General features: G+C 47.6%; 2 protein-coding genes across 8 annotated transcripts in view; one reads left to right on the forward strand and one right to left on the reverse strand.

Moving 5' to 3' along the window:
* The first annotated feature begins 6820 nt into the window (after positions 1-6820).
* On the forward strand, positions 6821-20648 carry MUC20 (mucin 20, cell surface associated). Its single transcript, XM_014830713.3, has 4 exons — positions 6821-6985; positions 10178-11518; positions 13920-14011; positions 15582-20648. The coding sequence occupies exons 1-4, from the start codon at positions 6886-6888 to the stop codon at positions 15648-15650; spliced, it is 1602 nt and encodes a 533-aa protein (XP_014686199.1). The 5' UTR covers positions 6821-6885; the 3' UTR covers positions 15651-20648.
* A 3879-nt stretch (positions 20649-24527) lies between these two features.
* The window catches only part of MUC4 (mucin 4, cell surface associated), a 51777-nt gene continuing 49329 nt past the window's right edge, over positions 24528-26975 (reverse strand). For all 7 annotated transcript variants that reach the window (XM_070509049.1, XM_070509048.1, XM_070509047.1 and 4 more), the window contains 2 exons: positions 26079-26241; positions 24528-25116 (listed from right to left, as the gene is read on the reverse strand). In XM_070509049.1, the coding sequence (XP_070365150.1) occupies positions 24921-25116; positions 26079-26241 (359 nt within the window). In that variant the 3' untranslated portion in view covers positions 24528-24920. The remainder of the gene's footprint in view (positions 25117-26078; positions 26242-26975) is intronic.

The raw sequence follows: 26975 nt of genomic DNA on the forward strand, positions 1-26975 counted from the left end.
TAGCTGCCATCCTGTGTGCTTCCCCACTGGTTCAACTACAGGAAAACAGAAATCTGCAATTGTTGTTAACACACGTAAATGTGCATAGAATCAGCCACATACGTTGTAAAACACAAATTTGCCTCATGGTATTCATTGTTTGTGATGGTTACAGTGAATACAGCAAACGTTTCCTGGAAGAAGAAAGTAAGAACCTAGCACCCCTCTAGCTGTGTAATTGGTGCCTCTCTCCTCCGCATTCCTTCCCAGGCACCAGATTACTGCCTGTGAGTCCCAAAATAGTCTGGTCTGAGCCCTCTAGCCTCAGGCCCACCCCCTTCTCTTTCCAGGGTGAACGGAGAGGCAAGGGCCCTTCCTCTGGTGGACTGGGACCCGCCTCCCGGGGGTCTCCTCACGTAAGGATTTCACAGCTCTAGGAGGGTGATGCTAGGGGTCCTTGGGGTCTGCCGAGACCATCACCTTCCCTCCCAGACCTGCTCCTCCTCCTGTTCGGTGAATGCTCCCCTGCCCTCCAGCCTCCTGGGCTCTAGACTATAGGGTCTTCTCTTGCTTCTCTCTGCCCCTGGCCTCCCTCTGCAAGGCGCCACATCTTCCTAGTTCTACTTTGAAACATGGTTTGCCTGTCCTCACAGTCCCCCTGCCCAAGTCCTAGGTCACAGCCCCCTAACTGGTCTCTGCTCAAAGCAGAGCTCTGATGTTGCCAGTTCCCACCCAAAACCATCACTGCTTCCCACTGTCTCCAGAATAAAGGCTAACCTCCCACGTGTGGCACGCGACGTCCTCCACAACACGGCCCCAAGGCACATTTCTGGCCTTACCTCCTACTAGTCCCCTTCCCCACTCCTGTGTTCCGGCTGAATGGAATGACCCATTATCCCCATCCCAGCCCAGCTCCAGGCCTTTGCTAACACTGGTTTCTATGTAAATGATTGTAGCAAAGGATGCCCTGTCTGCACAGAGCCCAGTTATTGCTAATGCATCTGTTTTAACTTAGTTTCTCTGAAAGCAGAGCCTGAATAACTTATTTAGGAACATAAGCCCGAGAAGCAGGGGTGAGGGAAAGGTGAAATGAAGCAGGGAAGAAGGGACAACCAATAAAAGGTGCGTTGTCCAGTTGGCCTCTGCTATGGCTGACTGGTTACTTGATCCTCTGGGACCTTCTAAGAAGCCTTACGAAATGTGTCTGAGAACCGTCTGTCCTGGGGATGAAACAGGAAGCATCCGTCCATCGGCTCCCATTCCCGTGGTTTATGGGTTGCTGCACGGGGCGAACTCTCCTATTCTTTGTTGCTAGTATGTGAGAGTTGAGCAGCTCCTGGAAGCACCCCAAGCCTTGGTGTCAGGGAAACCCTGGGGCAGAGGGTAAATGGTACATGGCAAGGCACTGCCTGGTTGCTCCTGGGAAACCAGTCACAGCAGCAGTGGCTGGAGTAGGAAGTGAGGTCAAGAGGACTTGAAGTGCTCACAAGGTGTCCCACCTGCTGGCTTTCAGGAACACATGCTTTATCCCTTCAGCTCTTCCAGCCTCAGATTCCTTTTGCCCAGGGACGGAGGAGTCTAGGGGAGAGACAGCCCCAGGCCCTGTTTGGGAGAACTCGCCTCATACATCCAGAGCCTGGGATCTCCCTTCCTTGACAGGAAGAATTTCCCAGGTGAGACTCTGTGAGATGTGGCCTCTCCGGTTGGGATCATCCTGTGGGCCTCATAGGGAGCCCAAAGATGCTCATTTGGGGGCTCTTTGCCCTTTCTTCACACAGTGCTCATTCTCCTTCCAAATGCTCAGAACCTCCATCTCCTCTCCTGTCTCTCCTACATCATCTTCTTATCCTGGCCAGTGTCCCCATAGTTAGATTTATCCAAACTGAAGAGACAGTTTCTGAGATGCACCAATACTGGCACAGCTTCCTCTCTCGTTGAGTGTACACGTGTGTGCACATGTGCATGCAATTTTTATTTCTACCTGGCCCTCCGTCTTCCCTCCCTGTTTCCTCCAAATACCATCCCTGTGAAACGCATTTCCCTGGCAGAAGCATCCCACCTAGGAGAAGCCCCGGGAAAACAGAGGGCTCCCTGTTATGCAAGTTAAAGTCACAAGAAGAAACGCACATCCGGAAGGTTGTCTAAAATTATAAGGAGCGATGATACCAAGTGTTGATGAGCATGTGGAGCAACTGGAACTCTCATATATTGTGGAGTAGCGTGAGTTGGCACAATCAATTTGGAGAACTGTTTGATCGCTGTATACTAAAGCTAAACCCATGTATATCCAATGACCCAGCAGTTCCACTCAAGACATAAACAAGAACGTCCGTAGCAGCTTTAATTGGAATAGTGAAAAACTGAAAACAATCTAAATATCCATCAATAGGAAAATAGATAATAAATTGTGGTATATTTATACAATGGAATGCTACCCAATGACAAAAAAGAGTGAAGTACTGTTACACACAACAACATGGGTGTCTTGCAGGCATAATGTTAAGAGGAAGAAGCCACACACCAAAGAGTATATATCAATGATTCCATTTATATGAAGTTCAAAACTAGGCAGAACTAATCTGTGGTGATAGAGGTAAGAATGATGGTTTGGGGGAAGGTATTGACTGGAAGGGAAGGCTGTTGAGATGCTGAAAATGTGCTATATCTCGATCTGAGTGGCAGATAATCCTAGGCGTACACACATGTACAAAGTCATCAACCCGCATTCCACTTAAGATTAGTGTAGTTTCCTGTATGTGGGTTATACCCTAATAAGAGAGACAAATGAGTAAATGAACAGAGGGGATTCCCTGGAGTTTCCTACGCTATAACCCAAGGAAACAGGGGTTAGGTGGGAAGGGGCCCATTCTCAAGTCTCCACAAACTTTGATGATTCTCGTCACCTCTCCTGTGGTAACCCCGCCTCACAGAGTCTCACCCACACAGTCTGGACGCACTCAACATTTTGAACATGTTAGAGACACACTCGGAGCCTCAGAGTTGGTATAAAGATTATTTTAAAGTGGAAACATTTGAGCTAAAGAAAATATGGGAAGAAATATTATCTGAACTTCCCGTAACTGACTAAAGCAAAGCCTTCCAAAAATAAAGCTGCCATTAATCCCCCTCTGAGGGATTTTTTCCAGCTAATTCAGTTGCCATGGAGACAGACTGCCCAAAAGAACCTATAGAACCTTCCATACTTTCCCATGGAAGCCCTAAACTGCCCCTCACCCCCTTGTTAAGTTTGATGTATAAGTCTCAACTCTGGTTATTCAGTGAGTTAGTCATCCTCAGCAACTCCCTGCTATACCTGTAAACAACCTTTGTCTTGTCTTCTGTTCATCTGTCTTTTCTCAGTTAATTTGCAGGCCTCCAATGACTGGACTCAAGTTGAAAGAGGAGAAACTTTTTCCTGCCAACAAACCCCAAACTCCATTGCTGTGGCCCATGGAGCTAGGCCACAGCTCAGAGCTCTAGCAGATCTCTAACCTGTATTTCAAGGACACCGAACCAAGTTAAGTCTTCTGTCAGCCCCTTAGCAGGCCAGTGCCCTGGGCTTGACTCGATACCCTGTCCTGAGTCAGATTCATCCTTACAGTATGTACTGGTCTCATTGTCGGGGGAGGGGTTCTAAATACTCTGATGGGAGAGCCGGACCCAAATGGCGCTGGTGAGAACTCCGTCCTTCCAGTTGTTCAGGCTGAGAAGTTTGTAGTTATTCTTGACTTCTCCCTTTCTTTGACATCCCACATCAGTCCGGCAGGAAATCATGTTGGGTCTACTTTCAAAATATATTCAGAATCTGACGACTCCCACTGCCTCCTCTGCTGCCCCTGTGGTCAGAGCCACCCTTACCTCTCGCCTGGACTAGGACAGATGCCTCCTGACTCCAGTTTTGGTCCCATCTTACACAGCTGCCCGAGTGACGCTTCAAAAACCTACCTGAGATCCGGTCACTCCTCTGCTCAAAAATCCCCAGGAGTGGCTCCTACTTCACTCAGTACCAGCCCCCCAACAACTGTTACCCCCCATCACTCTGCTCCCCTGTCCTCCAACTCTGTCTCCTTGCATGGCGCCAGCTGCAAGGGCTCTTTGGTGGTCCTTGAACTTGCTCCTGCCTTAGCCCTCTGGATTCTTCTTGAGCGGTTCCCACCACCCGGAATGCTCTTCCCCAGGTACCCACTTGGCTCACTTTCTCACCAATTTTGAGTCATTGCACAAATCTCGCCATGTTACTTAATGCTGCAACCTGCACCTCCCCCACCCTCCCCACATTCCAGGTTGCTTTTGTCTGTCTTTTTTTCTTTTTTCCATAGTATTCATCCCTGTATAATTCACTTATTTATTAAGCTTATTGTTTGCCCTCTCTCTTCACTAGGAAGTTAGTTCCACAAGGGCTAGAATCTGTTTTACTCAGTGATGTATCCAAATGCCTGGAACAATGTCTAGAATAGAGTAGGTGCTCCATGTATGTTTCTTAAATTAATACGCCTATGCTCATTCAGGGTAAGAGCTGAGTTTGGCTGAAGAAAAGGTCCAGGAAGGGCTGGCCCGGTGGCGCAGCAGTTAAGTTTGCACATTGCACTTCAGCGGCAGGGATTTGCCGGTTCGGATCCCAGGTGCGGACACGGCACTGCTTGGCAAGTCATGTTGTGGCAGGCATCCCACGTATAAAGTAGAGGAAGATGGGCATGGATGTTAGCTCAGGGCCAGTCTTCCTCAGCAAAAAGAGGAGGATTGGCAGCAGATGTTAGCTCAGGGCTAATCTTCCTCCAAAAATAAATAAATAAATAAATAATTAATAAATAATTAGAAAAAAAAAAAAGGTCCAGGAACTTTCTGGGTAAGATTTATTACTGCCCCAGGGCTAACAGTCATGTGCCCAGGCTTGGAAAGTCCCCCAAGATATAGAGGAAGACGGACAAGACAAAATTCAGCAAACCCAGGGAAGTATTCAGCCAGGCTTCTGTCCCAGCGGGTTCCTGGTCAGATCCCATCATAGGCAACTGGGCTGGAGCTGAGCTGTTATCACTGAAGTGGTGAAAGAAAGAGGAAATGGAGGGGGGAGTCCGTGCTGGGGGTGGAAGGCACCTGGAATACCTCAGTCTGTAGATAAAGCCACTGGCTGCTGGAATGAGGAAGTCTCTCTCCCAGCCCGGGTGGGGCAGAGCCCTGGCCCAGGAGGGGAGGGAGGTGGCAGAAAGGAGCTGCATTCTTGCTGGATTTCTCCTCCGTCTTCTCTAGAGGGAAGCTTCCTGCTAGATCACAGGCTACCAGACAGGGCTTGAACAGAATCCAGGTCACTGCTGTGGTCTGGCCTGCTTTCCCCACCTGAAACCCACCTTGGGGAATCCATCCTCCGTTTATGAAGTCAACGGCTGAGGTTGAATGGAGGGTGGAAGGACTCAGCCTGCCAGGAGTACTCTACAGATTAATAGTGTAGTTGAAACTGGGGTCCAAGATCCCGAACCTCAAGTGCTGGGTTGCATCTCCAATGGTTGCCCCTCAGCCTCTCGTAGGATCTTCTTCTCCCTACACCCTGGAATGGCTCCCTCCTCCTTCCAGGCAGCAGAGGTCTTTATCCAACGCAGGGCGAAGTTCCAGAAGACAGTGTCTCACACCCGAAGCAGAACCTCAGACTGCATGGCCAAGAGGACCAACAAGGAGCCCTTGTTGACAGAGGCCCAGAGAAGGCAAATAACTTGTCCAAGATCACACAGCTCCTGATCCACCATTAGGAAGGAGCTGGAAACAGAACTTAGACTTTCTGATTCCACTTTAAAGTTCCTTCCAGCTGTGAGATTTTGATTTCTTGATGCCGATCCAGCAAGCTTTCCTCTACCCAGAGCTGATTTCATCACAAAACTCTTGCCCTGAAATCCCCCAGGTACCTTGTTTGGCCACTAGGCTGTGGCCATAACAGCTCCTCACCTTCGCCCCTTGAAGGGGTACGAGTCTTCTCTAGGGCATTTGGAAATGCGTTCTGCAGCCTGGTTCTCCTTCCTGTGGTCAAATCCCCTAAGCTTCTCTAAGCCTTCACCCTCACACTTTCCCCCTCCCAGGCCCTGTTACTCAGACCAGCACTCTTACTCCTTCCCTTCTCCCAGCCATTGCCTTCCCCAACCCGCACCTCCAGTCTGGCCAGGGCCAGGGTCCTGGCTCTGACTGGCAGAGAGAACCACTGGATGTGAAGATGGAGGGATGTTAGGGATCAGACTCCTGCCCCACACTGGAGAGCTGTCTCCTCCAGACCTCAGGAGGCCGTCCCTTCTCTCTATTGCTTGAGGATCAGGGTGGATGTCAGGGCTCTCACTCACTGAGCACTTACAATGTATATGCTTTTGATGAGCACTGAGCATGTATCAGGCACTGTGTAAGAGCTTTACTATCTCATGTAATCCCCACAAAACAACCCAGGGAGGTAGGGATTATGCCCATTTTACAGTTGAGGTTCAGAAAGTTCTTTAATTTGCCCTAGATCATAGAAGAAATAAAGTCTAGGATTAGGAATGAAACCCAGGTCTATCTAACTAAAAGCGTAAGCCCCCCACACAAGGGGATGGGGTTGGGGAAGGGGAGATGTGTGAGAAACACCATCTTCCATGGCCTCCCGGGCTGCGGCCCCAGGGAGGTGAACATCACCGTAGAAATGATTCCATATCTTCAAATCAAACTTCAGAGTGGAGAGGTCACGGAGGTCACTGGGCAATGGGGACGGGTGATTAGCTCGCTGACAGCCCTTGACTCGAAACCTGCCAGCTCTCTCAGCCTGTGCCTCCGTGATCACCTGGCTGCGTCCTGGAAACTACCCAGTCATACCAGGCAGGTGGCTCGCCCCTCCTCCCGGGGTTGAGGAAGCAGGAAAAGGTGGCAGTGAGAGGCAGTGGGCAGTTCTGCTGGGCTATGGTGGCCGGATCCCCAGCTAGGATGGGCTCTCTCTGGGGCCTGCTGCTGCCCCTTTTCTTCTTCTGCTGGGAGGCCGGGGCCCCCAGGAGCTCTGCAGGTATGGAGGTGAGAGGGGGCCTGTGGGCTTCTCTCCTGATAGGGCTCTGGGGCTGAGTTTCTGTTCTGGCAGCCCTTTGTGGGTGAGAGTAGCTCTCTTGGGTTAATTATAATTAACCTTAAGGCTATATATGAAATATTACTATAGCTGATAAAGAGCGTGCAAATGGCAGTGTGTCAGCTTAGGTATTAACGACACTGTGGTCCGGTCTGTACAAATGAGCGACGTCATTGTGAGGTCGCTGTGGGTGTGTCTTTACGCCTGTGGGAGTATGTGTAAGCGGGGTGGGGAGGGTAGGGGGCGAGGGAGGGGTGGGCTGGTAATAAATCTGACTAAAGCCCAAGAATGTGGCTTGACAAGATTCTAACTCCTCCAAGTTTACTTTCCAGCGCAGATTTCCTTTAAAGAACAGTTTTTGCGTGAAAAGTCTGACTATCACAGACGGCTTGGGGAGGTGGATTCTGAGAGAGGGGGGGCTTTCATGGAAGAAGAGAACTAACACTGATCTGTAACAGGAACTGTGCCAACCTTGTCAAATGCCTTATCTTTTTTTAAATCGACTTTATTTTTTAGAGCCATTTAGGTTCACAGCAAAATTGAGTGGAAAGTAGAGTTCCCATATACCCTTATGCACTATCTTTTTAATCCTCAAAATAACCCTATGAGAGAGATACGATTCTTATTCTTACCCCACTCCCGCATCCTCCCTTAAACGTGAGGAGACTGAGGTTTACCAGGATTCAGTAGCCCGTCTGCAGAGCCAGGGTTTCATTCCAGGCATCCGTAACCATTGGACCACACCGCCTCCTGCAGGTTCGCACGATCTATACGCTTGTGCTGCACATTTTACGTTTAATTTAATTTAATCTTCACAACCCTATGAGATGGAAACCCCTACCTCCATTTCACAGATGAGAAAATGCAGCCTTGGACCCGGGAGGCCTGGCCAGGGTCACATGGTTGGGAAGAGGCAGAGCAAGCAGCAGAGAGGGGACCCAAACTCAGGTCCAAAGTGCACAGGCTTTCTTCTCCACCTGTTTGATGTGAGGAATGGGCCAGGAGAGCTGCAACATTCTGGAGCCGTGAGGGCCCGGCAGGCTTTGCTCTGTGGGAGAAGCCCCCTGGTGTGTAAGAGACTTGGGTGGGGGTTGTGAGAGCCCCAGGGATGAAGAGACTATGGTTTGGGAAGCATCAGGGGCTCTCACAGCAGGATGACACCACGGGGCTCCCAGAAAAAGAAGAAAATGTGTTAGGGGTGGTCCGTGGTCAGACCCCAAGAGCACCACTGTTTGGGCCTCAGGCTGTGTGGGCTGACGCAGAAAGACTGCTTCTGCTGTGTGGGCACCAAGGAGGCTCAGAGAAATGCCTCGGGCTTTGAAGTGGGGAGAAGAAAATATATTCCTGTAAAAGCGTCATTTGCGTGCAGTTAGATTGCACTGGACAGGAAATGCGAGTGAATGCCGTGACCCACTTAATATGCATGTGCGTGCAGTCTGAAATTCTCACTATAGTAAAATTAGGTTGTCGCTCTCGAGTGACTCCATGAGAGGACGTGGTCAGGGAGGGGTGCTTCATAACCCCTTGCAGGCTTTGGAATATGAGGGCTTTCCCACTCCCCTCTCCTCTGGTCCTCACCACCACGGCAAGGCAGGCATCGTGACCCTTTTCACAGGGGAGGAAATGGAGGCTGGAAGAGGTCCAGTGAGTGGCTGAGCTGGTAGGAGGCAGAGTCGGGATGTGAACCAGTAAATCATTAGACTCTAGAGCTCGTAGGCAACAGACCCGGGGCTGGAACCCTGTCTCTTGCTTCCTGGCCCAGTGCTCTTTCATCCTTCAGTGGGAGACACAGGAAGACAAGCTGAGGACCTGGGGCCCCGTCCTGACACCCTAGATAGAGGTGACCAAACGGTCTTGGCCCTCCTTTGGGTCCTTGGGTACTTTTGGGCCAGTAGATCTCAGTAAAGACCATTTTGAATCACCAGAATGCCAGAGAAGGGGGCTTTTATTTTGATCCTTTTCCTTCCAAAAGTAGGGTTACTAGATAAAATACAGGGCATCCACTTAAATTTAAATTTCAAGTAATGAAGTTTTTTTAGTATGTCTCGAATATCACATGAGAAATACACATACTAAAAAAATTATTTTTTGTTAAAGTTATTCCTTGTTTATCTGAAATTTAATTCAAAATTAACTGGTCATCCTGTTAATTATCATTTTTCTATTTGCAAGATCTGGCAACCCTCCCCAAGAGGCTCCTTGGCCCACTTACAGAGAGAGCCTGGCCCCCTTGGTAGACAGGGGAGGCGCCCTTGCCAGCCCACAAAAGACCCCATTGTAGCCTCCCTCAGGGTGGTGAGCGCCCGCTGGCCCTCCATTCCCACAATGTCAGGGGTCGGTCAAGTGAACAGAGACCCTCTGCCCTATGGAGAAATGCCAGGAGCATCTTTCTAAAAAAAGTGAAGTTTTGCCTCACCTGGCTCCCTGTTACCTATGGAAAATGCTTGGTACGTCGTTTCCACAGTTCAGGCGTTCTGTCGTCTTAGGCCTATGTTCAGGAGAGGCTGGGGCGGGGCTGGGAAACTTGCCCCTTTTCCCTTGCTAGAGCCCCAAGGCCCCCGCCTGCTCCCCTCCCTCCTGGAGCCACCACCACCCACACTGCCTCTGGAGGGTCTTCTCCGCCAGTCCTCTCAGCTGCCTCTGAGCACAAAACCACAGATGTTTCTTGTATTCGAAAAGTTTTTTACTTCCATGGGGAAACATTTGCTGGATGAGAAAAGTATCCAAGGGAAAGTGACAAGGATTCTTTCAGAAAGTTCTGAGAGTCGTGGTCCCTGCCCTGCAGTTCTTGGCTCATTTGGACTTCTGACTTCTTTGCTCCCCCTTGAAGCTGGATCCTGGCCCCACACATCCCCTTTGACGGCTTCAGACCAATAACCAACTAGATTCTGGGGCTTGCTTGCCTTAAGTGTGCCATCAGAGGACATCAGTCAGCGTGGTCCCAGTTACGTGGCTGCTGCACAGGACTTCCCGATACTGCCTCCTTCTTCCTTGTATATATAGATGAAAAATAGGTCAAAGCAACTCCCTCTCCCCACCCTCCTCCTAGCTGTGCCCAGGCCATAAACACAAGAGCTTGTGTGAAGTCAGTCCACTGGGACGCATGGCTCACAAAGATGGTTTTACCCAACACAGGCCCCAGCACCAGTGGACCAGGCCCTTTGGTGACAACGAGCCACACAGAAGTGCCTGCTGTGACTCCAGGAGTCAGAACAAGCTCAGAGGGAGCCTTCCAGACCACTGACCTTGCTGAGACCTCTGTGCCAAGCCACATCCCTCTGGAAAGTCATCAAACCCTGAGCACCCAGACCTCTCACAGTACCTTAATCCCAGGCAGCACCATTTCAGAAGCAGAGACCACGGAAACCAGGACCATTAGTCTTGCAGCAGAGACCAGGGCCCTCACAAAAAGAACACCTTCCAAATTCATGGTCGTGATGACCCCTCCTATGGAGACAACAGCCACAAGCGACAACCCCACGAGAACTGGAATGACCACAGTGCAGATTGTTACAGGCAGTGATCTCTTGGAAGCAGCCTTTGACACCCTTTGTACTGATGACAGCTCTGAAGAGGCAAAGAGGATCAGAACTAGTGCCTTGACATTGGCTCAGATCCTCACAGAAGCCAAGGCCCTTACGTTGGAGAGCAGCACCTCCTCTGACAGCTCAGTTCCAGCCATCACCACCTCACAAGTCCTGGCACCTCATGTCACTGCTCCGGCGAAAGCCTTGGTTGCCTCCACCATCTCTGACATTGAGGTTACCAATGGCAGCGTTATGGAAACGGAAACAACTGCCAGCATCCCTAAGACCTCAGACACAGCTTACAGCCCCGCAGGAGGAAAGGCCCTGTCCACTCCTGAGGTGTCAGCTTTGCCCGACCCCACGGAAGCGAAATCACACCTCACCGAGACCACAACCTCGGCGGAGGCCTCGTCTACCGCCAGCACCGCAGAATCGGCCACACATGAGACCACAGTTGAGACCCCACTCCCTGCTACTAGCACCACAGAAAGAGAAACAACAGCAGCTGAGGCCACCACCCCTAGTGGAACTTGGGCGACTGTCAGCGTGAACCCTGTGGAAGAAGTCTCAGCCCTCTCTGCTGAGACGACAAGCCACACTGAGGTCCCAGGAGCATTTACAGTCTCCACAGAGGCTGGGTCGACAGTGGGCAAAGGGACTTCCCTTGCTACGGTCTACAGCCTCTCCGAAGGAATTACCATCAAGAGCTCCACCCGCTCAGAGACTTCCACCACAGACAGCAGGACCAACGGGCCCATCCCCGACTGCACGAGGCCTCTTCCTTCTGTCCATCCGACTACAGCCGACAGCAGCCAAGAAGAAAACACCACCTTAGCCAAGACCACAGCCTCAGCGAAGACCTTGAAGACAGCCAGCACAACCAGAGGGCAGCCCCCAAAAGCCGCGCCCACTACTGCTCAGACAAGGGGGACCACAGAAGTTCCTGCAAGTAAGTGGCTCCCCCATGTGTGATCTTTGGGGTTTGGGGTTTGGAGTCTCCAGGATGTCTACATGCTTAAGGAACAGAAAGGAAAGAAGGGTCTGGATGACTATTCTGAGCCCTGTCTCTGATGTCGCCTCTTCATGATCTTCTAGTGGTTCTTCCCAAAACGAGTAAGAAGCAGAGTGAGGGTGGCGTATGAAGGGAGCGCGGGCTGCAAGTTTGGAGAAATAGTTTGAGATCTTGGCTCTGCCCGCAACAAGCTGAGCGACCTAGGACAGGTCCCTTTCCCTCTCTGGGCCTCAGTTTCTCCACCAGTAGCTGGAGGGGGTGCAGTGGACAGCAATGAGGTCCCTCCCAGCTCTGCCCTTCTATGAAGTTAACTGTTGAGTAACTACTGTGCGCCAGGCAAGGCCCCTAGTTTTGTTTAAAAGACACAGCCCTCGTGCTCTGGAAGCCTCTGTTTCAGCCAGAGCCACACAGAGGGGCCCCATGTGGGCGTCTGGCCCAAGTTGCTGCCTTCTGAGCAGCTAGGACCCCATGAAAGGGCGGCTCACTGGATGTCCTTGCTGGGTTTGGTGCCATAGAGGGTGACTGAAAATAAATAAGCAACCTGGGCGAAGGTTTGGGACTTTAAAGCTGCGTCTCTGAGACAACAGACGGTTCTCGGGGAAGAAGTCCCCTGTCAGAGGCTGCTTGGTCAGCCCAGCTCCTGGTCAGCCTGTAACCTCCGTCCCCGCTTCCATCGCTCTGTCCTTGTACCTCATCCCTGCCATAGCCGCAGCTTGCCCTGCCTTTCTGGGGAGGTGAAATAAAAATATTAATCACTACCACCTTACCGAGTATCTTTTGTATTCCAGGCAGAGGGGATATAAAAATATTTCACAACCAGGAAGCACTGGCACCAGCTGAATGTTCTCTCTGATGCCAGGCAGTGTCCTATGAATCTAGCATGTGATATCTCCTCTGATTAAATCTTCCAAACCACCTTATGAGGTGGCTGTTATCACCCATCTGACAGCTGAGGAAGCAGATTTAAAGATGGTAAAAGACGGCTGTGGGATCCCAAATGAAGGTCTGATTCTAAAACTTATAGTCTCCTATTGTGCTTTTATTTTTAAAAGTTCAATTATTAATATATTTTTATTTTAAAATGCTTTTCTTTATTATTTGTTGATTAGGTGATACACTGACATGATTTAAAATTCAATAGGTAAAAAGGGTACCCCATACAAGGCCTTCCTCCCACTGCGGTCCCCCAACTACCCAGTTTCCTCACGCACATAACCGAGGGTATCACTTTCTTGTGAATCGTCTTCTGGACGTGAAATATGCATTTGGAAGCATAAAAAGGAGGATGGTAGATATAGGTGTAGATAGATGTCTTTCCTCCTTTTTACACAGGTGGAGCATATGATAAACACAGATCTCTGAGATGAAGCCACTCTTTTTTATGGCTGCTCAGTATTCCATTTTGTTTTACCTTAATTAATTTTTTTATTTGAGGAAGATTAGCCCTGAGCTAACATCTGCTGCCAATCCTCCTCTTTTTGCTGAGGAAGACTGGCCCTGAGCTAATATCCGTGCCCATCTTCCTCTACTTTATATGTGGGATGCCTGCCACAGCATGGCGTGCCAAGTGGTCCATGCCCACACCCGGGATCTGAACTGGTGAACCCCAGGTCGCTGAAGCAGAACCTGCGCACTTAACCGCTGTGCCACCAGGCCGGCTCCTACCTTAATTAATTTAACCAGCCCTCTATGGATGGACATTTAGGTTGTTTTCAGTATTTTGTTATGACAAACAGTGTTGCATAAATAGTACATTTTTCACATGTGTGTTATTTTCCGGATCAATTCTACTGATGTTCTAATAGGAAGAAATGACTCCAAGGTGGCAGGTAAAGGCAGGCCAATTAGAGCTCAACAAAACGGAGAACTTGCCTACAGAGCTGCTAAGTCAGGATGGCTTCCAACTTAGAACTGGAAGAATTGGCTGAGGGCATCCCTCAGAAAGCCAGCCTCTCTCCATCATTCTCCCCAGCTGGGCCCTTTCCCAACAGCCCTATCCAGGACCTCCAGGCCTTGAGAACGTTCTAGATCCACTTTCATTTCTCCTTCCTCACACTAGACTTTTGGCTTCTCTGAATGTGAATGGAGCCTTTAACCATCATTTCCCTCACTCTTGTTGGGAAGACACTACACTGGGCCCGATTATTGGAGAGGGAATCCAGCGAATCCTCCTTCTCTTTGCAGTAAGTGTGAGATCCCACATGAACACAGACACATTTACACATGAGAGCGAGCACGTATATACAGAGGGGGGCTGGGGGCTGGGTAGCAGAGTCACGTCTTGCTTCCTGAACTGACTTACCCATATTTTCATCTTCCTACTGTTCTTAACTTGCAGGTGGGGATGGAGGCTTCCTCCTCCTGCGGCTAAGCGTGGCCTCCCCAGAAGACCTCACTGAGCCCAGAGTGGCAGAGAGGCTGATGCAGCAGGTGAGTGGGCGCTTCCTGGGCCAGGGGAGTGGAGGAGAGTGAGAGGTTCCTGGAGACCCCAGGGAAGATCTGCAGGATGAAGAGGAGCAGCTGCTGCGCTTGGGCGGGGTCTAGTTTCTCTCTGGGTGTTAGGAGCTAAATCTAAGGAGCCCTGCCTGACATTTCCTGAGTTCTGAATTTACCTTCTCTGCTTTGTAAAAAATTCTTCCCCTCATTCCCAAGGTCCTCAGGCCCTAGGAAGTTCAGGCCTTCTGGTCCCTGGGAGAAGGTCAATGATATTAATGGGCAGATAGGCAGGATTTTTGGTTGCAAATGGCAGAAATCAACTCAATGTAGCTTACACAGAAAAAGCAAGATATTGGCTGAGAAACCTAGAAGTGGCTGTTTCAACTTCAGTTGTGGCTGGATCCAGCAGCTCAACCATGATCATCAGGATTTTCTCTTTCTCTCCCTCCCTCAGCTCCACTCCCTTCGTTCTTCAGAGTCTCTCTCCATATGTAAGGAAAGATGGCTGTGACAACCCTAGATTCGCAAGGCACTTCCCTGTCCCAAGATCTGCATATCAAACTAGGGAAAGACTGATCTCACTGGCCTGTAGGGGCCCCCATGACTGACAGCCTGACCTGACCCACATGGAATGGGAAGGACAGGCCCCAAAGGAAATAGGGATGTTAGGCAGAAAAATCCCATGGGTGTACGCTCTAGATGGGTACCAAAATTGGGATGTATTTGTACAACAGGTTGGGAAAATTCTCCTAAAACCCAGATCACCGGACACAGCTTACAGTGGTGAAATTCAGGAATCAGGGCTTTGGGGGATGGTGCGAACCAATGGAAGGTTAGAATAAGCCAGCTCAGCCTAGCTCCTGTGCCCACATCTTGCTGCCAGGGGTGAGAAAACAGAAGATCTGGGCTCTTGAAGTTCTCTTAGTGGAAGGGGGGTCCACTGGGACTCCCATAATAAGGAGTTCTCTGAACACAGCATAGGGGTTTTGAAGTAGGACAGCCAAATATAGGACAAATACCCACTGCACATGATGACTAAAGTAGCAAGTGTGAATCCTAACCTAAGAGAGAAGCCAGGCTTGTGTCAGATCCGAGCCCCCCCAACTGGAAGCTATTTCAGGGGTCAGAAAGAAGCCAGGGAGATAGAAGCGGGTCAGGAGCTGAGGTGCAGAAACCAGGCCATGTGGGTGCCGGGCATCAGTTCTTCTTGGGCGCTGGCCACTGGCGTAGGGCTCAGGGGTCAGAGAAACAATAAGCTTTGGAGCCAGATAGATCTGGGTGTGAAGTCCAGTTCCTAACTGTATGACCTTGGGTAAGTGACTCCATAGCACTTTCCTCCCTTATAAAGTGAGGCTAATACTACCTGCTTTATAGGGTTACTGTGCGGTAATTCTACGACATAATGTGCATGAAGCACCCAGCCCTTGCCCAGCCCCCAGGAGGCTCAGGAAGTGCTGCTGGCCTCCTCATTCCTTCTCTCCTATGGTCCTTTCCTGTCCTTGGCCTGTGGTGAGCTCATGGGCCAGATGCGCTGGAGGTACCACCTGTTCCTTTTGCCCTCCAGCTCCTCCATGAACTGCACATCCACATGCCACACAGCCAAGTCTCCCTGCTGCGCATCAGGAGGGGCTGAAGAAGACCAGCTGCAGCCAGGCGTGCCCACGTGCCAAAGGGGGGACCTAGGGCCTAGGCCCCACCGCAGGCTGGAGCCACGTTACTGTGCCGAGATGCACCTGGAAGGTTCCCACAGAGGTCAACTGACCTAAGCTCTTACCCCAGACCTGGCAGCCGGACCCTGGCTCACATAGGCCTGAGTGCATGTGGGTGGGGAGGGGGCCTTCCCAGTTCCAGAGGTGTCCTTGGACTTCCCACAGCACACGTGTTGTGTTTAAGTAAAGAGTGACCTGATCACCTACCTGTCACTTGCTGCATGCTTCCATCCGACGTTAAAATCACATTCAGTGTGGCCTGGAGGTTATCTATTTCACCTGTACATTTCTTGACATTTTATGACACAAGGATTTTGTGCATCCTCACTGCTACCTCCCTCCTTCGTGCTCCCTGGCTGTTGGTTTGCACCTTGATGACAGCGCTGACTGAGGCTGGCCTGGAGCCTGCTGAACTGTGAGCTCCTTCAGATCAGGGACCCTATTTGTATCTCGGTGTCCCTTGAATGTAGGAGGGTGCCTGGCCTGTAGTAAGATCACAGAGAATGTTTGCTGAGTTGACTTGCGTTTCAAATTCTGGATGCAAGCAGATTTAAAAGAAGGTCTGTAATACTCAATTATTCCTCCCCCATAGCTCAAACTCATGTTATTATTTTTTTTAAATTAAAAGTGGCATATTTTTTTCTATTGTAAAAGTAAAACTTGCCCGAGATTTTAAAATTCTGAAAAATTCAAAAGGACCAAGAAAAAAAAAAAGAAATAGGAAGAGGAGGGGAAGAGAAAGAAAAAAAATTTCTAATATCCCACCTCTGAAATACAGCCATTGTTAATGTATATATTCAACCTCTCCACTTGGTCTAAGAGATACCCCATATTCAACATTTCCAAAATCAAAGCTCTAATCTTTTCCCCTAAACCTGCTCTGCCTGCATCTTCCTCATCTCAGTTAATGCCAGTTGCATCCTTCAGTTGCTCAAGCCAAAATCCTTGGAACCCTCTCTGTTTCTCTGTTTCTTTTACATTTTACATCCAGTTCATCAGGAAACTCTGTCGGCTCTACTGTAGTCAAAATATGCCCAGAATCCGACCCCTCCTCACCATCTCCACTGCTCTCACCTGGTCCAGGCTGCCATCGTCTCTCACCTGGAGTACTAATATCCTCCTAACAGTCTCCCTGTTTCTAACTTTGCCCTCCAGCCCTAGTCTAGTCCCAGCACATCAGCCAGAGCTGTCTTTTTATAGGGTCACACAGACCATGCCACTCCTTTGCTCCAAACTCTCCCCTTTCATTCAGAGAAAAAGCAAAGTTCCTACAATGGCCTGCAAAGCTGTACACGATCCGCAGCCCTCCACCAGCCTCTTGAACTTGCTCCCTGCCCTCCAGCCACGCTGACTTCCTTGCCATTCCTTGGATGCATGCTCCCGCCTCGGGACCTCTGCATGCGTTGCTCAGTCTAGAATGCTTCTCCTCCAGGTAGCCACTTGGCTAACTCCACATCCTTCACCTTCTCAGGGGGTCTACCTGACCACCTCCTCTGCTTTGACTTTCTTCATAACACTGATCACAGCCTAACGGAACACATATTTTTTGCATTTGTCTTGTTTATTATCTGTCTCCCTCAACTAGCATGAGTTTGCTCACTGCAGTCTCCCTAGCGTCTGGGACAGTGCCTCGCACATATAAGGTGCTCAGTAAATACTGGTTAAATGAAGGAAGGAAATAACAAGACAAGATGGATATTGCTCTGAAGGAGGGGAGAATGGCCCCCTTCCTCTTGCAGAGTAGGGCAGAATGAGTTCCATCAAGTAGGTTGGGCAAAAACAGTTCAAACCTTCATCCCAGCATGTTTGTTGAGCGCCTACAATGGAAGAGAAGCTATGCGGTGTGCCGTGGGGGACTCAAAGATGTCTCTTCTCAAGGGGATTACAGTTAGTAGGGGAGGTTAGACAGGTACAGAAATAACCTGAAAGAACTTATTTACACCATATACTGCAAACCAGAATGTCCTCAACATACAAAGAAAGAAAAGGGCAAAAATACCAGTAGAAAAGGGAACAAATGGCAAGAACAGATGATTTACAAAAGAAGGAATATAAATGCCTCTTTTCCACAAAAAAGAAATGTTGACTTCACTAGCAAAAAACGGTACAATGTGGTATCGCCTATAGTGTGTCAATAGGTAAAGATTTATAAAAATTATAATATCTATATTGCTGTGGGTGTGGGGAAAAGCACTCAAACACTGCTAGTGTGAATGAAATTGGTACAACCTTCTGGAGGACAATCTGATTATTTATCTAAAGCCTTAAACATGTGCATTCCTTTAAGCCAGCAATTTCATTCCTAAGAGTTTATCTAAGGAAATAATCAAGAATCTGTGCAAAGATCAACAAATAAATATGTTCCTTACAGAACTATTTATAATAACCAGTAAAAGAAAAAGACAAAACAAAACACAAAAAAGATATCCTAAGGGAGCCATTTGGTTAATAATAATGCTATTTTATACAATCTTTAGAAGCGTCGTTGGGAAGTATATTTATTAACATGGAAAGAAGTTCGTGAAATATTATTCTGTTCTCTTTTATTTTCCTAAGATGGAACCTTCTTTTCTTTTCTTTCTCCAAACTACTCTTCACGCTGTCTCCAGAGCTTTCCTCTCCAAAATCACAGCTGGTCCTGTGCCTACCTACAGGATGAAACCTCCAGCTTTGTGAATGAGGGTCTTTGTGATACGGCCTTGGCCAATTTTATCAGCTCTGTGTCCTATGGCCCCATTTCCTGTGTCGTATGTTCCTTCCACAGGGAACTTCTCACTACTTCCCAGTCACACTTGCTTTGATCCAGAGTGTTTGCACATCACAATTCCCAGCCCTGGAATGTTCTCCCTCCTTCTGGTCCCTTTGTCTGGAAAACTCCTATTCATGCTTAAAAGCCTACTTCATTTAGCACCTCCTCATGGTGGTTTTCCTCAAATTCCCTAAAGAGGAGCTAGTTTCTTAGTCTCTTTATGTTTCTGTTATATCACTTAACATGCTCTATCATGATTTATTTATTTACAAGTTTGTTAAGTCATATGTGCTTTAGAACAAGCACCATGCAGTATTCACCTCTGTTGCCATAGAACCTAGCACAGCCCTACACATGGAGGGCACTCAAATGTTTGCTGAATGATCAAGAGGATGGCCACATGAGCAGATGACCGTGAAATATGGGCACCGGGCTCTGAAAGTTAGGAAAATAACATTCACTGTTGAAGTCAAATGAAGTTAAAATTTAATGATATAATTATTATTAAGCTGCACTATAATTAAGCATGAATGGAGAGCAGTTTGCATAAATGACTATAACACCACTGTTATATAAATCAAATTCTCAAATAGTTTTTCTTTTCTTGCTTTGCCCTTATTCAAATCGGTGATACCTAGAAAAGTAGATAATTTAATCTTAATTACGTACATACAAGGACATACAATGCTGATTACTATTATTAAAAAAGAAACAAATGAAAATAAATAAATAAATAAAATGGAGTCAAGGGGCCAGAAGAGAGAACTCTCATGCACTTGACACTCAACACACACTGTAGAACCCAACAAGAAGAGAGGTACCTCGCACCTCCCACAGGAAGTGATACTACTTACACCCCAGCAGAAGGAAGGAAGGAATTCCTCCTCACCCAGTGACAGCTCAGCCAATGAGAGACTTCCGTAACTCAGCCAATGAAAAGCCACCACACTTTCCCCGGTCTCCTCCAACAGACTCTTCCTTTACAACAGCCCCTCCCAGCTATATAAAAGAACCTTTCTCTCCTTTCTTTCTCTGGACTCGCCTGTGATTCACCATAGACCATATGTCCTGAATTGTAATGGTTTGGTGTTCCTGAATAAACCCATTCTGCTGGTAAAATAACTGGCTGTTTATTTGTTTGAGATCAACAGTGCTTAATTCTTTTTACTTAATTTTTATTCTTTTTAAAATTAACAAATGTTATTTTTTTAGTAGTTTTACGTTCACAACAAAATTGAACCAAAAGTACAGAGTTTCCATATCCCCTCCCTCACACAGACTTAAAACCTCCCCCACTATTAACATCCCCCACCAAAGAGCATTTGTCAAAAATGAGGAGCCTACGTTGACACGACATTATCACCAAAGTCCGTAGTTCACATTAGGGTTCACTCTTGGTGGTGGACGTTCTATGGGTTTTGACAAATGTATAATAATATGCATCCACCATTGTAGTACCCTATAGGGTATTTTCACTGCCCTAAAAATGCTCTGTGCTCTTTCTATTCTCCCTTCCCTCCCCTCTAATCCCTGGCAACTACTGATCTTTTTACTGTTTCCATAATTTTGTTTTTTCCATTATGTCATACTTGGAATCATAAGATACGTAGCCTTTTCAGATTGGCTTCTTTCACGTAATAATATGCATTTAAGTTTCCTTTGTGTCTTTTCATGGCTTGATAGCTCGTAGCTTTTTAGTACTGAACAATACATCTCTGGATGTACCATAGTTTATTTATCTGCTCATCTACTGAAAGACATCTTGGTTACTTCCAAGTTTTGGAAATTATGAATAAAGCTACTATAAACATACGTGTGCAGGTTTCTGTGTGGACATGTTTTCTACCCCTTTGGGTAAATACCAAAAAGTACAATTGCTGGATCATATGTTAAGAGTATGTTTAATTTTGTAAGAAACTGCCAAAGTGTCTTCCAAAGTGCTGTACCATTTCTCATTCCCAGCAGCGATGAATGAGAGTTCTTGCTGCTCCACATCCTCACCAGCCTTTGGTACTGTCAGTGCTCTGGATTTTGGCCATTCTACTAGGTGTGTAGAGGTATTTCTTTGTTGTTTTAGTTTGCAATTCCCTAATGACATATGACGTTGAACACCTTTTCATATGCTTACTTACCGTCTATATATCTTACTTGGTGAGGTCTATGTTCAGGTCTTTTGTGCTTTTTTGTTTCTTTCTTTTTTGGTGAGGAAGATTGATCCTGAGCTAACATCTGTTGCCAATCTTCCTCTTTTTGCTTAAGGAAGATTGTTGCTGAGCTAACATCTGTGCCAATCTTCCTCTGTTTTGTATGTGGGATGCTGCCATAGCACGGCTTGATGAGCGGTGTGTAGATCCATGCCCAGGATCTGAACCCGTGAACCCCGGGCTGCTGAAGTGGAGCACACAAACTTAACTACCACGCCATGAGGCCAGCCACTTTTGCTTATTTTTAAGATTTTATTTTTTCTTTTTCTCCCCAAAGCCCACAGGTACGTAGTTGTGTATTTTTAGTTGTGGGTCCTTCTAGTTGTCGCATGTGGGATACTGCCTCAGCATGGCGTGATGAGCGGTGCCATGTCCGTGCCCAGGATTTGAACTGGCAAAACCCTGGGCCACCAAAGCAGAGCACGGGAACTTAACCAATCAGCCACCGGGCCGGCCCTCCACTTTTGCTTATTTTTTAATCAGCTTGTTCATTTTCTTATTGTTGAGTTTTAAGAGTCCTTTCTATATTTTGAATAACAGCCTTCTATCAGGTGTGTCTTCTGCAAATATTTTCTCCCAGTCTGTGGCTTGTCTTCTCATTTTTTTCAGGCTGTCTGTCACAGAGCAAGAGTTTTTAATTTTAATGAATTCCAGCTTATCAATTCTTTCCTTCATGGATCATGCTTGTGGTGTTGCATCTGAAAAGTCATTGCCACAGCCAGAGTCATCTAGGTTTTCTCCTATGTTATCTTCTAGGAGTTTTATGGTTTTGTGTTGGACATTTAGGTCTATGATCCATTTTTAGTTAATTTTTGTGAAAAGTGTAAGGAGGTCTGGGTCTAGATTCTATTTTTCTTTTTTGTGTGTGAAGATTGACCCTGAACTAACATCTGTGCCAGTATTCTCCCATTTGGTATGTGGGATGCGCCATGGCTTGATGAGTGGTGTGTAGGTCTGCACCCGGGATCCGAACCTGTGAACCCCAGGCTGCTGAAGTGGAGAATGTGAACTTAACCACTACACCAGTGAGCCAGCCCCTAGACTCATTTTCTTGCATGTGGATGTTCAGCTGTTCTAGTACCCTTCGTTGAAAAGGCAACCTTCGCTTCATTGTGGTACCTTTGCTTGTTTGTCAAAGATTAATTGACTATATTTATGAGGGTCTATTTCTGGTCTCTGTATTCTGTTCCACTGATCTACTTGGTCTATTCTTTTGTCAACACCACACTGTCTTGATTACTGTAGTTTATAAAGTACTTACTTAAAAATAACTCTTGAAGTTGGGTAGCATAAGTCCTCCAACTTTGTTCTTCTTCAATACTGAGTTGGCTATTCTGGGTCTTTCACCTCCCCATATAAACTTTAGAATCAGTCTGTCAATATCTACAAAAAATCTTGCTAGGATTTTAATGGGGATTGCATTGAATCTATAGATCAAGTTGGGAAGAACTAACATCTTGACAATATTGTCTTTCTATCCATGAACATGGAATATCTCTCCATTTATTTAATTCTTTGCTATCTTTCATCAGAGTTTTGTTGTAGTTTTCCTTAGATAGATCTTGTACATATTTTGTTAGATTTATACCTAAGTATTTAATTCTGGGAGTTGCTAATGTAAATGGTAATGTGTTTTTAATTTCAAATTTCATTTGCTCATTCCTGGTATATAAGAAAGCAATTGATTTTTGTACATTAACCTTGCATCCTACAACCTTGCTATAATCGCTTATTAGTTCCAGGAGCTTTTTAAAAAATTCTTTTGGATTTTCGACATAGATGATCATGTCATCTGTGAACAACGACAGTTTTATTTTTTCCTTCCCAATCTGTATACCCTTAATTTCCTTTTTTTGTCTTATTGAATTAGTTAGGATTTCCAGTACAATGTTGAAAAGCAGTGGTGAAAGGGGACATCCTTGCCTTGTTCCTGATCTTAGCTGGAAAGCTTTGAATTTCTCACCATTAAGTTTGATGCTGCCATAGGTTTTTGTTGTTGTTGTTGTTTTGTTTTGTCTTGCTGAGGAAGATTCATCCTGTGTTAACATCCATTGCTAATCTTCCACTTGTTTTTGCTGGAGGAAGATTGTCCCTGAGCTAACATCTATGCCAATCTTCCTCTATTTTGTATGTGGGTCACTTCCACAGCATGGCTGTGGACGAGCTGCGTAGGTCTGTGCCCAGGAACTGACACTGGGCCACCAAAGTGGAGCATGCCAAACTTTAACCACTGGGCCATAGGGCCAGCCCTGCTATAGGTTTTTTTGTAGTTTTTTTTTTTATCAAGCTGTGGAAGTTCCCCTCTCTTCCTAGTTTGCTGAGAGTTTTGATTATAAATGGGTGTTTGATTTTGTCAAATGCTTTTTCTGCATCTATTGATATGATCATGAGATTTTTCTTCTTTAATCTGCTCATGTCATATATTACCTTAATTCATTTTTGAATATGGAACCAGCTTTGCATACCTAGGATAAATACCATTTGATTGTGGTTCTTTTTATTCATTGTTGGATTTGATTTGGTAAATTTTTTTGAGGATTTTTGCATCTATGTTCATGAGAGATATTGGCATATAGTTTTGTTTTCTTGTGATGTCTTTTTCTGGTTTTGGTATTAGGGTAATGCTGGCCTCATAGAATGAGCTGGGAAGTATTTCCTCTGCTTCAATCTTCTGAAAGATATTATAGAGAATTGGTAGAATTTCTTCCTGAAATGTTTGCTAGAATTAACCAGTTAACCAATTTGGGCTATGCACTTAATTATTGATAAATGAATGCTGGGATAAAATGAATGTGGTTTTATATGGAGAAACTTGGTTACACTTTGGGGCACTTGACATAAAGCTATAGCCTTGTACATATGAGAGGGGATTCATCTGTTAGAAGTCATTCTCTATGTAAAGCAGACAGTTCAGAGTCTCTGCTCAGATCAAAGATCATGCTTCTCTGGGAACTTTCTCCAACACCACTTGTTCACTTACAAGAGTGAGCCTGGGCACCAGGTTTGTATGATGTGACCTCCTTTCCTACCCTATGGCCACACTTGATTGGACCAGGGATAGACAATTGACATAAGCTGGACCAGTCAGATTCTCTCTTCATGGACTTGGGATTTAGGACCAAGAGGCAGGTCCCCAGTTTCTGCATAGAGTTAGAATTGAGGTGCTCTAGACCACAGGAGCTGTGGACCAGTTGTTGTTGGAGTTGTTGCACCAGATAGGTGTAAAGGTCTGCCTGCTAAGAGAAAAGGACCAGGTGGAAACTGATCAGGTTGCTGGGAACAAGCACACAGAGTGGGACTGAGGAACTGTCCGGGGAAAAGCTCAGAAGACTCCACCTGGGACCCATGAAAGGTCACAAAAAGTGTATCAGGGCTTGGGTACCCCAGGTCTAAGGATGGGGTGGGTCGCATGCTTCTCGAGTTGGTTCCTGGAAAGGGAGCTCAAATGGCTTAACCCCTCCTCCAGGGAACACAGGCAGCGGGGACAGGAACCAAACAGGAAAAGGCACTGTGTATTTATGCTCCTGAAACTGATGGACAGAGCAAGGCAGGGACAGGCAGGGAGAGAGTTGAGGATACTCCATATGGGAGCATGTCTACCATCCTCCTCAGAGGGCACAGCTTTGGCTTGTGTTGGGAGGAGGGGAAGAAAGTGCTTTGGAGGCTGAAGCAAGGATCTAAGACTGGGATGGAGCAACTGAACTTCCCAATGTGGAGTAACTGAGGGCCGAAGCAGGACTGGGTCCCACCCACCTCTGCTCTTCTACACCCTGGGCCTAACCCTTCAGCCACCAGAGGAAAATCACGAATGGAACCCAGGGCTTTGGAAACACAAGATGTCTGGAGGCTTTTATTTAAGTAGACTTTAATTAGAAGTAAACTAAAGAGTTTTGAGTGCAAATGCATTTTGGTTTTTAACTTAGAGCCATCACCCCATTATTAACTATGGCATGTGTGTGTAAGTCGGCGTCCTCGTGGGTATGTTTGTGTGAAAATCCATTCATTTACGTAGTGGGTCTTCATGGCCTCTTCCTGTCCGCCTCTGTGTCTACTGACCAGGAGCGGTTCTGCCTTTATTATTATTCATTCCCATTATTCATTCTCTTTGAAGAATCCTGAATCGCCTTCAGTCACCTTCCTCTTTCCAGCCTTCCCAAAGCAAGGGCGCCTAGAAGTGTGCGGGTGAGGCTGGGGTGGGTCCTGAGGTATCTAGGCCACAGCTGCCCCTTTGGGGCGAGGCCTCAGCTTTCTGAGTCCAGGGGGTAGGAGTACGGGGCCTTGGAGCAGCCCCAGAAGCGAAGGACCACAAATGTCACGACCCCCAGCAGCAAGAGGGCGCCCAGGGCCCCAAAGAGGATCCCGAAGAAGGCGCCGAGTTTCATGCTCAGGTGCTCACAGCGCTCGCCCCACGACGTGTAGATGGAGAAGGACACACACCTGGGGACAGAGGGAGGGACGCGGTCAGCACCAGAGAGGCGGGCGCCCAGCCTCCCCACCCCTCCTCTCCGCCGGGCCAGAGGCGGTGTTGCACTCTCGCCTCCGGGGAAAGCGGCGGAGTCTGGCCCGGGGCGGGGCCGAACCGGGGCTCCCGGGCTCGGAGGCAGGCGCGGCGGAGAACCCACGCGGCTCGGACCCCTGAGGACTGCGGGAGGGGGCGGGGCTGGCCACAGGGAGCATGCGCAGTCATAAACCCAGCCCCGCCCCCGAGAGCTGCCCCGGCCCTCGGCTCCGTCTGCAGTCCTTGGACCCGGGAGAGGAAAGGGTTGGGTAGATCTGGAACTTGTGGGGTCGAAGGTAGACGGAGGGCCGTGACATGACGAGAGGGCCCGGGTGGCGCTGCCCTTGTCCTCCTTAGCGGGCCTGCAGACCTAGTGGGCCCCATCACGGGAGCCCTCAGACTTGATGGACAGAGGAGACCGTGCCGCGCCAGTCTCAGAGGGCCTCCCCTGACTGGTCCTCTTAAGGAGGGGCGGGGCCGGGCCCAGACACAAGACAACGCCTTCTTTTTGCACAAGGAGACAGCAGGGTGCCTACCCAAGAAGCAAAATGAGGTGGAAGAGTTTGGCTTAGGAACCTATATCCTTCCACTTCAGTTACTGGGTACCTTGGGTTCATTATCATCTCTGAGCTGCACTTTCCTCGTCTTTAAAGAGGTGATAATACTTACCGAGTAGCTAGTTTGAGTTTCAGAAGTAACATAGCATCCTTCTTCTCCACAGAGTGGGCACTCACACATCTTTTCCATTGTCCCTTTTTCTCTGATCCCTGTTCTCTCAATTACAGAGAGATCGATGCTGATTTTCAGACACTGAGAGGTCTCACGGCATTTCTGGACCCTCGCAGTATCTTTGCCCAGCTTGGATTCCCCAGCACTGCCCTCCACCTCCTGCCCCACTCACTTGCAGCTAGGCCCTTGGGGCAGGTGCTGGCATTGACCTCCGTGCTCACAGTAGCCCTGACTGCACGGGGACACGCAGGTGACGCCGCTATGGGGGCTGTAGACCAGGCGGTAGCCCTCGTAGCCATCGCATTTGAAGTAAGTCTCCAGCGTGCTCACGTTCACTGTCAGGGAGGACACACATGAACACGGAAAGCAGTCGATTAACACCAAATCTATGCCTCTTCAACCAAGAATTGCATTGTCACCCATTTAGCCTGAGAAATGATTGGAAAAGCCCACAAATACATTTGCTCACGGATGTCCAGAGCAGCATGGTTTATAATAGCAACAACGTTTAACAGGAGAGGTTTTGTTAGCTAAGGAATATTGTGCAACCAGCAAGCTCCACGGTGTGGAAATGCTTGGGTTAAGAGCACATGCTTTGAAGTCAGCCAGACTTGAGTTGACTCTACTACCAGCGAGTTGTGTGATTTGGGGGAAATTTCTTAACTCTTTCAGCCTCAGTTTCCTTATCTTTAAAAGGAAACAATAATAGCAGCTGCTGTGCTGTGAGGTTTAAATGAGATCGTATATGCAGAGCAGTCAGTCCAGTGCCTGACACAGTAACCACTTGACACAGGATCACAGTGCGCATAACACTGTTTAAACTACGTCATAACACACTGTATTAAAACATAAAATAATACATCCAATGGGACTCTGTACACAATATGCAAAGTAATATGCTCACAGTCGTTTAAGTAATGAGGAGGTTATGAAACATTAGGTACAATTTGATCCCTTTATTATAAAAGAATATTGATATGTGGGAAGGTTCCTGTGCATAAAAGAAAATTCAGAATGATATGTGCAAAATGGATTCGTCTCTGGGGACTGGTACTACAGGTGATCTTTT

Source organism: Equus asinus, chromosome 5, assembly GCF_041296235.1.
Source record: "Equus asinus isolate D_3611 breed Donkey chromosome 5, EquAss-T2T_v2, whole genome shotgun sequence".
NCBI lineage: Eukaryota > Metazoa > Chordata > Mammalia > Perissodactyla > Equidae > Equus > Equus asinus.

Bases quoted from the DNA above. Each gene is read 5' to 3' on its own strand.
- MUC20 (XM_014830713.3), top strand. From the start codon at position 6,886: ATGGTGGCCGGATCCCCAGCTAGGATGGGCTCTCTCTGGGGCCTGCTG. The intron at 11,519-13,919 runs GTAAGTGGCTCC...CTTAACTTGCAG, and splicing joins GACCACAGAAGTTCCTGCAA to GTGGGGATGGAGGCTTCCTC. The intron at 14,012-15,581 runs GTGAGTGGGCGC...TTTGCCCTCCAG, and splicing joins CAGAGAGGCTGATGCAGCAG to CTCCTCCATGAACTGCACAT.